General features: G+C 38.7%; 1 protein-coding gene across 5 annotated transcripts in view; it reads right to left on the reverse strand.

Annotated features, from left to right (window-relative positions):
- Positions 1–1,349: 1,349 nt before the first annotated feature.
- Positions 1,350–12,993, reverse strand: part of ripor1 (RHO family interacting cell polarization regulator 1) — a 170,757-nt gene continuing 159,113 nt past the window's right edge. For all 5 annotated transcript variants that reach the window (XM_046036514.1, XM_046036516.1, XM_046036513.1 and 2 more), the window contains 6 exons: positions 7,426–7,587; positions 7,191–7,349; positions 6,919–7,115; positions 5,816–5,899; positions 5,521–5,611; positions 1,350–4,898 (listed from right to left, as the gene is read on the reverse strand). In XM_046036514.1, coding sequence (XP_045892470.1) covers positions 4,801–4,898; positions 5,521–5,611; positions 5,816–5,899; positions 6,919–7,115; positions 7,191–7,349; positions 7,426–7,587 — 791 coding nt within the window. In that variant the 3' untranslated portion in view covers positions 1,350–4,800. The remainder of the gene's footprint in view (positions 4,899–5,520; positions 5,612–5,815; positions 5,900–6,918; positions 7,116–7,190; positions 7,350–7,425; positions 7,588–12,993) is intronic.

A 12,993-nucleotide genomic window follows, 5' to 3' on the forward strand; every position in this document is an offset into this window, starting at 1 on the left:
TGATTTGCTGTATAACTTAGCATAAAGTCGCACCTATGAGTCACCAGGACACCCAAATGATCATGAAGTGGATATCTGCAAAAATATTTACAGTAACAAAAGTCATATTGTGAATTTGCCCTCATGTTCATGCGGACAGCATGATTTGTATGTCCAACTCATGGTATAATTAAAAAACAAACAATGGCACAAGACCATTTTAAACACATTTTTAATAGTACATATGAAGAATGCCTTAGAAAAGAATAAACATTTTGTATCCAATGCTGCACAAATACTCAAGATTGTTGAAAAAAAAATATATATATATTTGTGCTGCAGTGGTTTCCCACTGCTTCACACTCTTCATTCTTCAAGAAAGTATCTCATCTATGTCTTATTGCACCTGTGTAACTATCAAACCTTGAGGCACTTAAACACTGAGATGCTGTATGGATGCAGAGGTATAGCTGTAGATTTTTGCTGTCTTAACTAATAATGGTAAATGCATGGAATACAGTGGTAGCCATCAGTGTCGAATCGCCCCCCCCCCCCCCCCCCCCCCCCCCCCCCCCCCGACATCAGTCCTCTATTAGAATTCCAGTGACCCTGACACTGCTTGTCGCTGCTGTATTAAAGACTTAAACATCCACTCAAACTATTACTTAGTACAATTTCATATTTTTGAGATCTGTCTCTCATAATTATGAGAAAATCTCAAAATAAAGAGATCTAATTTGATTATTATGAGGGAACTATCTTGTAAGTACAAGGTGATTTTTAACAATTATAAATCTTGTAATTATGAGTTAAGTCACAATTATAAAAGGTACATATATTGTAATTATGAGGTCAATAATTACAAAATAAGGTATTCAGTGTTTTTCTCTGGGGAATGTAAATGGCATAAACATGGAAAACCTCTGGTATGGCCTTAATCTATGATTCCATGTCTGGGACTAATTTATTTGAAATTCAGTCTAGTTCTACTATAAATGATTCCTATTAAAATGTTTCAGGGTGCTAATACTAACTCAACAGAGACATATGGAAAATCTTATTCTTTCTAAAAGGCAGAGATCTTTAGTGATTTACTGTTGGAGGTTCAACTGTTATTGATCTAAATTTAAAGTGCTGATCCCAGACCTGGACTGATCTTTGTCTACTCAGTGATCTGTCTACCTGCTCAAAAGACAAAGTCCTCCACAGCTGTCTGTGACAGTAATGCAAATAATCAGTGACTCCAAATAGAATTTCCCATTTACAGCAGATGTGTAAGTGGTACAGTTAAGTACCACAGAAAGTGGTGTCATTCAGTGAATCTATTCATCAAATAAATTGGTTGGATGACAGAAAATAAAACAAATCAATCATTAAAACAGTTAAGATGCATTTCATAAAACAAAGTATACATTTACAAATTAAGACTCTGCTAAGATAAAACTATTTACAATCACAGATTGAATTGAATTCCAGTGGCATATAGTCAAATGTTTTTCCATAAAGAATAATTGTGAAGAGTAATGGCACTGAATTGCTTAAATCATTCTCTGTGCAGAAGCATTTTAACATGTTTTCTACAGTCCTAAACCTTTATACTGAACTGCAGTGTAACATCACCGCCTGCGAGACAAAGCTGTCACTTTTTATCTTTGACTTTGGAAGACAGTTCACAGTTAATAAGCCAGCAGCAGTGTTGCAGATATGGGATAGAAAGCAGTCTTTTCAGTTATCTGTGATAGTATGCTGCTGGTAATGACTGCAGCTGTTTGTGCTTCTGAATCTATAGTATCCAGAGCACCCTCCCTGCCTCTCACCCACAATATGGCATCCTGAGCAGTTCCAGGTCCATGTGATAGAACATATAACATATTTTCAAATCGAATCCACAAATAAAATCCATTAAAACTTTCATTAACTTCTTTAGCTCCCCTTCTCCTCCAAACAGTCCTATGACCTACAGGACACTCTGAGGTCAACCTCTAAATTATCTTGATGCTCACTCTATGATGCAACAAGTTCAACTCAGTAGGAACAAGTACTAGTTTGCATTCAAAAATAAGAATCTTCAAGATGTATTCTATATTTGTTTAGTGGTCAGACCGCTCAGCCTCGTTCTGACATAAGAATGCATTTTTGCACGAAGGCAGGACTGTGTATTTTGTACTCCATCTCTTAATCTCGTATGCTTCAAACAAATAACAAAGTGGTTGTCACTCTTACAGCATTTGAAACCCACTTTGCGTCCTACAAGTTTAGTAGTTTCTTAACCTCATAGCCTGACAATCACACCCACCTCATGCAGTGATTGGCCTTGTGTTTGGAGGTGTTTCTTCACACAATTACTTCTGTCACACTTTGTGTGTAACAAACATGTGCAACAACATGAATACCTGAAACTGTGCAACATTATCCCTATTTGTACAGTTCATTGTGTCAAGAACACAGATATACACAAAACACAGAGTTCTTGGAGAGAGATCAGAGAAGCATGGGGATGCAGCAAGGAGGTTATGATGGCAGGCTTTTTACACCACCTCCAAGTGAGGCCATTCAGAACAGTTAGTCAGACGACACATTGTACAAAGTAGTTTGTTTGAAGTCAGGCCACAAAGCAGTCATGCTACAAAGCTCATAGTCATAACATAGAGGAACAATGACTACGGTAACCACTAATGCTAAAGTCAAATAAGAGATTTGAAATATATCCACACTTATCCTTTAAACCAATACTTCAGTGATGTTTCTGTCCCTATGGATCGAATTAGTTCACTGTCTCAATAGTCAGTTGTTCCTGCAATGAAAATATATGGACATGAATAAAGTCAGAATATCTATATTTTAACAACAAAGCAATGCTTTTTCACTAATCACAGTCTCTATGCAGCAATCAAGTGTGGGCACGGTGACTTCCTCTACAGTTTCACTGTATCCATGCTGGAGTACAGCATGTGGAGTGTGGAAAGTCAGGGGTGTAGTACTCAAGTCTGGTCTCAGGCTTTAGTCTGGTCTTGAAATGTGTTTTCAATTATCTCTCAGTCGTGTGGGTGTGATTGCCTTCTAGCTGCCTGTAGTTCTGCTGTCAGTTCTCCGGAGACACTAAATTCTTAACTGTGTCAGTGACAAGTACTTATTAAGTCACTCACTTATTTGTATCCTTGCCATGTTTCAACCAAGCATCCTCATTTTAAACATGGAGGTTTGTGCATATACTGTATATGTGGACAGCATAATACTATTCGAATACTATTTGATTATTTATAAGAGTAGTTATCAGAAATCACGGTTAGCAAATAAAGCAATGTTTAGGCAGATTTACAAACAATGAGACAACAGTATGGAGAATAGTGAACGGGCACCGTATTTTTTTGGTCTCGGTCTTGATTTGGTTTCATCTGGACTTAATCTAAAAACCATTCAGACTTCAACTTGTCTTAAGTGTTCTTGACTATTCATAGTCTTCACTTGACGTCGCATTTGCTGTGACGTGGAAAACACTCCCTTGGAGGGCACAAAAGACGTTATTTTCCGCTGCCTGCCAACCAGGAAACAAGTGATACACTGTTACTTTCAGTTTGTTACTTTTGTGTTGCCAAAATGCAGGATGGTTGTAATCGAGGAGGAGACAAGCCTGAGCTGTGTTAGGTGAGGGATTCCCCAGAAGGTCAAAATAACATAACCGCAGTTGAGTGGTGGCAGGGACCTGGCGGTTTTTAACGGTAGAAATGCCACAGCGGATGCTGTAACGTTATAGCCCAACACTTGCAGTTTGTGTTTATATCATTCTTTTTCTTAAGATGTAAGGTGATCCAAATACTGGCTTTAAACCGAAAATGTCGGCCCTCCAGGTCACCGCGCATGTCACGTGACTGAAAACTATGAATAGTCTTGGTGCAAGTAGCCTACTGCAGACAGGTAACCATAGCTATCAGGCAACATTTTAAATCAACAAGCATAATTAGAGTCAGTTGCTATAGTAAAGGCAGAACTGTTTGAGAAAAGTCATTGACTGTCATTCATATTCAGTTTTCAGTCATGTCAGTTCACAGAACAAACTGTCCATCTGGAGCAGGATTGTTCAAAAAACCTATTAGCCTAAACTAGAGAGAGCAGTATCCATTCAGAAAAGTGGTTTTAAACAATGGTAGGGTTAGCATTCTGTGTAATGGGATATTTACTCTATGTATGCCTACTGTTTCATCATGTCAAAGTCAAAACCACAGAGAGCCAAAGTAATAAAATGTATCACAAAGACAAGAAACTCAACATTTTGTACATTTTTGGGTACTTAGTAGGCTCTAAATATGGAAATCATCAAACAAAGTGACTTTAAATAGCTTCTAGACTACTTTTAATAATGAATTTCTCATGACTGCAATGGCAAAGAGTCTGTCCAGCAATTTGACTTGAAAATGACTCAAGCCAACACAGACATGTTCCTCCCTGCTCTCTTAACTCCTCCACATCTTCTTCCTTCTGTATATCCTTTTCATCCATCTACTTCTCCCTTTATCCATCCTTCCATTCAAGCCTGCTCACATTGTACAGAGCAGTTAGCACAGGCTGATAAACATAATCCTGTTTGTAGCTTACAGACTATTATTTGCCCAGTGTTAAGTGGAGTTGCTGTCTTTGATGAGAGTTTTATTTCAACCTCTCTGTCAGTGTATTTACTGTGTATCATATATTATATTTGTCTTTGTACGCGTCAGTGGTCATAATATGGTAGAATAACAGCATTCTGTATATTCTCATGACATTGTGTCAAAGCACAACATTCATTCTGTGTTGCTGACTTTGTGTAACTCCGTGTATGTAGTGTTAGAAAGCTGTGCTGGCCATGCTTCCTGGAGCGAAGAGTCTCGGAATGCTGTCCTGAGACGTCTCCACGTGTCGGTGGGCCATCTTCCCCTCCTCACCTGCTCCACACAATGAATGGAAGAACAAAATAAAATTCAATGAATGCATAGACATTTGTATTGGACAAAGTAAAATATAGCTGCCTTAATTATTATGTTATCTACAAATATATGAATAAATTAATTGAAAGCACTTGATGCTGCTTATATATATATATATCTCAGGGCGGGACTCTTATTAAACATGTAAAATTTGGTACAGATCTGAGGATGTACAGTAGAGTTACAACTACTTCCTGTGTCATGGCGAAGCATGGCACTTCGCTGCCACTGCCAAGCCGTTAACCGAAAATTCACAAGTTTTACAAAATGGCTTCATCAATGTGTGAAGAGTTTCCTGGGACAGTTTTGAAGTTGAAATGTCCAACCTGCTCGGAGTAGTACATTACAGCGTAAAACGTGTCATTTCCTGTTGCCAGCAGGTGGCGCTATGACTTTGAGTGATTGGATGTGTTCAGGGCGGAGCTTTTATAATACATCCCAAATGAGGTGCAGATCTGAGCATGCACACTTAAGTTATAACAACTTCCTATACAAATAAGGAGCATTTACATTTCTTATAGCCAGTAAGTTTATCCAACAGTTTTTCCAGGAAATCTGACTAATATGATGTAATTATTACCGAGCACTAGCAGTGCTTGTTTGGCAGCATCTCGGACTTCCTCCTTGTCTGTCCGACAAAGATACACTAACTGGTCGATACTTTCTTTGGCCTGGAATAAAAACAGATGTGATACAGTGGTCAGTATGATAAGGACATACTGTATTATACAGTACAAATAAGAGTTTATGACAGTTTTCTAAATCTAAATCTAATCACTTTCGTGTCATATAGTAGATCAATGTTGCCCTACAACAGTATTTTGACAGGGTGGAACATTTTTGAATAGGAGCACAAACTCTGCGTGTGTTTGTACCTTGAGACAAGCTAAGGCCTTGCATCCACAGACTCTGTTGTCCACATTCTCATCTTCAAGCAGCTCCAAAGAGCTGACCAAAGCCTGAGGAGAAGAACGTACACAGGATTTACTGTGCACTATATGTTATTATGTACATAATGCTGATGAAGCCCTGCTCTATTTTTAACATCACTGTTCTGATTGAAGTATTATGATTAGAGCCCAGTCAATAATCAGCCTATTTTTTGTTATTGTAGAATATCAGTAGTGCTGTTCATGCAGCAGATAATGACTATGTCAATACAGGCAAGCCTAAATATGACAAAATATGTATGTATGCTGAAGTTTGTACTGAAACAGTGTCACCATTACACTGTAAAATGTCACATTAAATAAAAAAAAATAAAAAAATAATTAAATTTCAATTTGCTTTATTGGCATGTGTCAAAAGAAGAATATTGCCAAAGCTTCAAGGAAAATACAAAAGTGTGAGTGTACCATAGGCCAGTAGTATATAGAAGTGATTTTATGTTTAGGATCAATAAAGAAACAACAATATGTTAATAAAAAAAATCAAGTATCAAACATGAAATGTAAATAAACCCATAAAGTACTTATGGTTCATGGGTTCCTTTTTTCAAGGAACAGTTATTGTTATTAAAATAACAAAATTTACAATTATTTAATATATTTACCAGTTTCCACTGGTTGTCCTCAGTTCGTGGAATGAGGAGATAAATTTTGCTGTAATGATTTGGCATTTTGGTATTTCTCCTAGTAAATAGGGGAGTTTCTGTGTGTCTGATTTAAATTTGGATTCTGGGTATATTTGGGAAATGTTTGCGAAGTGTAACTTATCTCACTAGATATGATGGTTACAAGTTGAGCATTCTGTCAGAAAATGGTGTCACCATAGTAAAATATATCATCAATATGCTACTGAAGACAGATTCATCATTATAAAAAGTCAAAGTAAACTTAGAGAGACATTTTCAGTATCTCAGAATAAGGCCAGAGAATGTAAAAAAGAAGACAATTTAGTTAAAAATATACTTTAAAAAAATATTTTTAAAATATGGTTTATTCTTAGAAAGACACACATAGAGTACATGTCCTCTCACCTGCTCCCTCTGTCTAGGCTGGGCAGCTAGGCTTCTCAGCACAGAGCTGGCAGAGGCTGACACTTTGCCTCGTGGGTCTTTCAGTAATTTGGCTACAGCGTGAATTCCTTCCCTCCTCAGGCTGCACTCTGCAGGATGCCGGAGAGAGTGGACTATCACATCCTGGTCACATGATGCCAGGCTCTGCACCAACCACACTGTTGGAGGGAGGTTATCACTGTTTATTGTCACTGATCAGAAGTTTTTTCCTGCAATCATTTAGTGTGTAATACCTTCTTCTGCCAGCTCAGTAATGTGCGTTTCCATGTCACTGATGCCGTTGGCCTCCAAGTAACTCCACAGCTGAAACAGCGTCACCATAACTCTGTCTCTGTTGCTGTCTCGCCGGGGTAATCTCTGATCCAGCACTCGCTCGACTAGACACCAGAACACTGGACAAACACACATAAAGGCGTTAACGTGGCACACACACTAACATTTACTGTTCAGACACAGATGTTGTTGTACCTGTGTCAGCCATGTTACTGGCCCTCTCAGGCAGAATGCTGGAGTAGACTGCAGACAGCGTAACCAGGAAGCTCTCAGCAGACACGCTGTACACACTGCCCTGGCCCACACACTGTTGCCATAGTGACATAGCACCCAGGCACAGGCCCAGCTGTGGTACCACTGATGAAGAGACGAAGGGAAGAAAGAGTTGGAAGTTCATTCTTGAAATTGTGCAAGAAAATAATCTCAACTCAAAGGTCAACTTACAAGTTCTTTCTAATGGGGAGGAAGCTTAGAAAAAAGTTTTTTTTAGCTTTCCTTAAAGGTCCAGAGTGCAATATTATTGAAGATTTATTGACAGAAATGCAATATAATATCCATAACTATGTTTTCAGTGGTGTATAAAGACATTACATAATGAATCATTATGTTTTTATTACCTCAGAATGAAACATTCCTATCTACATAACCGCGGGTCCCCCCTTCTGTGGAGGTCGCCCTATTGCGTCGCCATGTTTCTACAGTAGCCGAAAAGGGACAAACAGCGCTACAGAGCACGTTTCATCACCACAGTGTTCTTCTACTGCTTGTATAATTACGGTAGTGTAGACAGTGACAATTCTTCAGTGTGTTTTGGCTTTGCTATCGACAGAAATGTGCCACTTACGCTCATGAGACAATCAGCTGATTAATTGGCAATAAAACGGTAACCTAGTGTGAAGCTAAACTTCACATTTTAATGCCCTGGAAGAAAAACTATGTAGTTGGATTGTAATGTCATGTAACGTTATTCTCCAGGCTTTGGCTTTGCATGGACATAAATGTGTGGGTTACATTTGTAAGACAATCAGCTGATTAATTGGCAACAAAACCGTAACTTACAGCTGGAAGGTCAGATAAGCCAGCTAAACTTTTATTGCCCTAGAAAAAATATTTATTTGGATTGTAATTTTTAACTGTGTCTTGGTTTTGCAAAGTGGACATAAATGTGTCAGTTATGTTTGTGAGATAATCAGCTGATTATTATTGGAAATAAAACGGTACAGCATGGAAGTTCAGATCAGCCAGTTAAACTTCCCATTTAACTGCCCTGGTGGAAAACACTTTAGCCTACTGCTAACAGCGTTATTATAACAAGACCATGTGGAGAGGAGCCTTGATCCTCACTTGACTATGCCTTTGTAAACTTCATGTATTATGTGGTTATCTGTAAGTGGTCATAACTTGCAGTAGATGAAATGGTTTTTGAGATGTAGCAATTCATTTATTGATGTGTTTGTTGGTTGATGAACAAGTAACAATAATATTTGCAAAATCATATGGTTTAACTGAATCATTTAGTAAAATATAATTTCTTAATATGTCTATCTAAAGAAACCTTATTTCTTGATTGGCTAATGTTACTCTCTGTTGTCCTGTGTCGGCCACTGTAGCTATTTAGTGGCATCTAGCAGTGAGGTTGCGAATTGCAACCACCTGTCTAGTCTACCCCCTCCCCCTCTTCAAAGAGTGTAGGATAGCTACAGTAGTTGACACAGGACAAAAAGACCTCCAAATGTTGTGTGGCCTTCGGATTAGCTCAAGAACAGCACGTAGAGAGCTTCATGGAATGGTTTTCCATGGTTAAGCACCTTCATCCAAGCCTTCCATCACCAAGTGCAAAGCGCTGGATGCAGTGGTGTAAAGCATGCCAGCACTGGACCCTAGAGCAGCGGAGACGTGTTCTCTGAAGTGACAAATCACGCTTCTCTGTTTGGCAATCCGATGGATAAGACTGGGTTTGGCGGTTGCCAGGAGAACGGTACTTGCCTGACTGCATTGTGTCAAGTGTAAAGTTTGGTGGAGGGGGGGGTTATGGTGTGGGGTTGTTTTCAGGGGTTGGGCTTGGCCCCTTAGTTCCAGTGAAAGGAACTGTTAATGCTTCAGCATACCAAGACATTTTGGACAATTTCATGCTCCCAGCTTTGTGGAAACAGTTTGGGGATGGCCCCTTCCTGTTCCAACATGACTGCGCACCAGTGCATAAAGCAAGGTCCATAAAGACACGGATGAGCGAGTTTGGTGTGGAGAACTTGACTGGCCTGCACAGAGTCCTGACCCCAACCTGATAGAACACCTTTGGGATGAATGAGAGCGGGCCAGGCCTTCTCGTCAAACATCTGTGCTTCTAGAAAAATGGTCAAATGTTCCCATGAACATACTCCTAAACCTTGTGGACAGCCTTCCCAGAAGAATTGAAGCTGTTATAGCTGCAAAGGGTGGGCCAACTCCATATTAAACCCTACGGATTAAAAATGGGATGTCATTAACTTTCATGTGCATGTAAAGGCAGGCGACCCAAAAATTTTGGCAATATAGTATATGTTATTGCAACTTAGCCCCTGACAGATAACATGGAAAATGTAAGCCAAGAGTGCATAAAATTGTTTCTGCACCACAGTCCATTATAAAACATATAATAGCTGAAGTTTATACAAAGGCCTTTTACAACATTGACAAGCAAAACAAGTTATTTCTCACTGTGATTATGGACCCTCACCATAACTGCCCGTCAGCAATAATATCTGGCCCACCTGGTTTGATACCGGCTAAAAATAAACAAATACTTTGATAGCGGTGCTGAAATATATCACAGTTACTCACATAATCACTTCCTCTTTAGTGGTTTTGCCTGCAAAATAAAAGCGCGAGAATGTTCTTTGCAGCAATGCTTTATTTGGAGTTGAATTGAGAACTTTTACTTTGAAAAATTCTGAACGACATTAAAAAGAGTCTGCAGCCAGCTTGATACACCTCTGAAATAACTGTCAGAAAATGTGATTCCCCTAAATGTCCTCTGCCTGGAGATACTGGGGAAATGAAAAGGCGTCTGTAGGTTGATGGATGTGGCTAAAACACCGGAACACATGCACCGCAGCACATACTTTATTGTGAGCATGTGAAAAAGTCGCTTTATAATCAATTTGTTGAAGATGGGAAAAAAAATTCTCCCTACATAGAATCGAACACACAACCTTCTAGGTGAGAGTCTTGCACTTTACCGACTAAGCTAACCAAACACCATGACATTCAGTTTATATATCATGTCTTATCACCCCCATCTAATGCATAAAAATATTGCTCTGATGCAAAACTTATTTGCCGACCCCTGCTGTATATTATTACTTCTTCTTCTTCGAATGTACATATTCAATGTAGTAATGAGCGTCTACACTGCTAGAATTCTAGAAGAAGAAGAAGAACGTAGTGATGAAACGAGCTCTGCAGCGCTGTTTGTCCGTTATCAGCTACTGTAGAAACATGGCACCCGCGGTGCATGTAGATAGAAATGGCTCATTCTAAGATAATAAAAACATAAAGGTTCATTATGTAAGGTCTTTATACCCCTCTGAAAACATAGTTAAGGATCTTAGCTTGCATTTCTGTCAATAGATCCTCAGAAATATTACACACTGGACCTTTAAACTCTGAATGTTTCCCACAGTTCCATGCACAAAGAAACCTGACAGCAACAGAAACACTATTATCCAGTCTACAGCACACCTACACACAAAGAACCAACACCATACCACCATATTTAAACTTTCTAGCATACGTCATTTAAAATGAGATGAAAACTTTCAGTACTTCAATTTATTCAGCACTTTAAGTATTTGAAGTTTACACTTTCATCATGGCTATGCAGGGCTAGCTCAAAAACACCAAGAAGGACAACATCTGGAATACATCTCTTATTTTCAGCCTCATTGGGCTTAAGGATGCCTATTTAATTTCAAATCTGATTTATTTACACAGCTATAATTAAGATTATGTGAAACATGTTGACTGCAGTAAGGCAGTGGTAGTCTCGAAACAAACTAGTTCATAGGACATGTTGTAAAAGTGTTAATAGCCGTTCAAGACAGCCACACTGGCAGGCGGACTGAAAAGCCAGCCGTCACAGAGAGAGGTAAGACATGTCAAACATTTGGGTCACATTTCCTAAAAGTCTCTCCTGGAAGGTGTTCATAGTGTGTTCCCTTAGTTGTTCACTTGAAAAGTGTGCCATGATTCTTGAACACATTGCACAGTGACGTGCACATCTCAACTCTAAATGATCCTGTAAACCAGTGGCATTTCCTATACAAAAGGTGCTATGGCAACATGATACATAAATAGCTTATTGTCTATCACCTTGTATATTTTGATGAAAATCCAACTGAAGTATGAAATCCAATACAGTAAAACATGTGTTATTAAATAACACATTCAGAAGACTATGCAGGTGTGGTGGAAGTATCTGAGAGCTTTCTAGGTTTGTTTTTTCCTCTTCTGGCAGCTGTGTGCAAGGCCTTGAAGTTGAATGTGTCTTGATGGGCAACATCACTGGATCTTACAGCCAATGTTTAGCTGTGATAAAGAGGGTTAAAACTTTGGATAATAGTGTAGTCAATTGAATTATAGGGGTATGCGTTCCTTAAATGCAAGTTAGCTGAGCTTCTACCAGGTTCACCTTATTAAATAAAAAGCAACATGCACTATATACTGTGCCTTTTCCATCAAGCAACTTGTTGCACCACCTGATCTGAATTTGTCACTTGCTGTCAGTGGAAGGTGACGCCATTGTTGCTAAATATCTGCTTGCTCTTCTGAATATGGAAGTGAAGGCTGCATGTAATGTTCAGACAAATTAACAGTAGAGGCCCAGACAGATGTATAGGTACCAGAGTTTACCTTCAGCAAGCTGTCTGAGGCATCTTGGGTTGTCCTTGATGATGCGTCTGATGATTTCCAGGACTTGAGCCTCTCTCAGCAGTCTGTCTAAGGCGTACATCTCTCCACACCGCAGAGGACCAAACGTACCCAGACACTACAGACATAATAATGCCATACATCACTTTACACACAACTCGTGTACAGCCATCTTCAGACAGCTTTGACACAACAGTAAATCTTTCTGACTGATGCAGTTTAGCATTCTCAATGCAACAAATTATCATGCCAGATTATCAGTGTACTGCTACAATTGAAAGTAATACTTCTACTTCAATAACTATTATAAACACAGCTGCAGTGGTGGACAGTAACTAAGTACATTTACTTAAGTACTGTACAAATTTGAGGTACTTGTAATTTAGGTGAGTATTTTCTTTTCATGCCACTTTCTACTTCTACTCCACAACATCTCCGAGGGAGATATTGTACTTTTTACTTCACTAGATTTATTACTGACAGCTTCAGTTACTACAAAGTAAGATGTTTGCACACAAAACTAAAAATATTTAGTACAGTTGAAACAATAAGTTGATTGATAGAAATTGGCAACTATTTTGATGATATTTTTAAATTTGTCATGCCTGAAACCCCTGACAAACATAACCATACTTTCTTTTTCTTTTTAAACTCTTTATTGAACATGTTAAAAGACAAAAACAAAAAAGCAAAATAAAAACAATCAACAAAAAAAGATCATCAGCAGATGATCCGAATAACAGTCATGTTCAAAGTGCGTAAGAGGAAGTTGGAATAACTTTTCTTGTCCTACCCCCACTTCAATGATATATTTTAGAAATTTCAGTTGCAATAGGTTTTTACATAACTTTAAAT

This window comes from Micropterus dolomieu, linkage group LG22 (genome assembly GCF_021292245.1).
Source record: "Micropterus dolomieu isolate WLL.071019.BEF.003 ecotype Adirondacks linkage group LG22, ASM2129224v1, whole genome shotgun sequence".
Lineage (NCBI taxonomy): Eukaryota > Metazoa > Chordata > Actinopteri > Centrarchiformes > Centrarchidae > Micropterus > Micropterus dolomieu.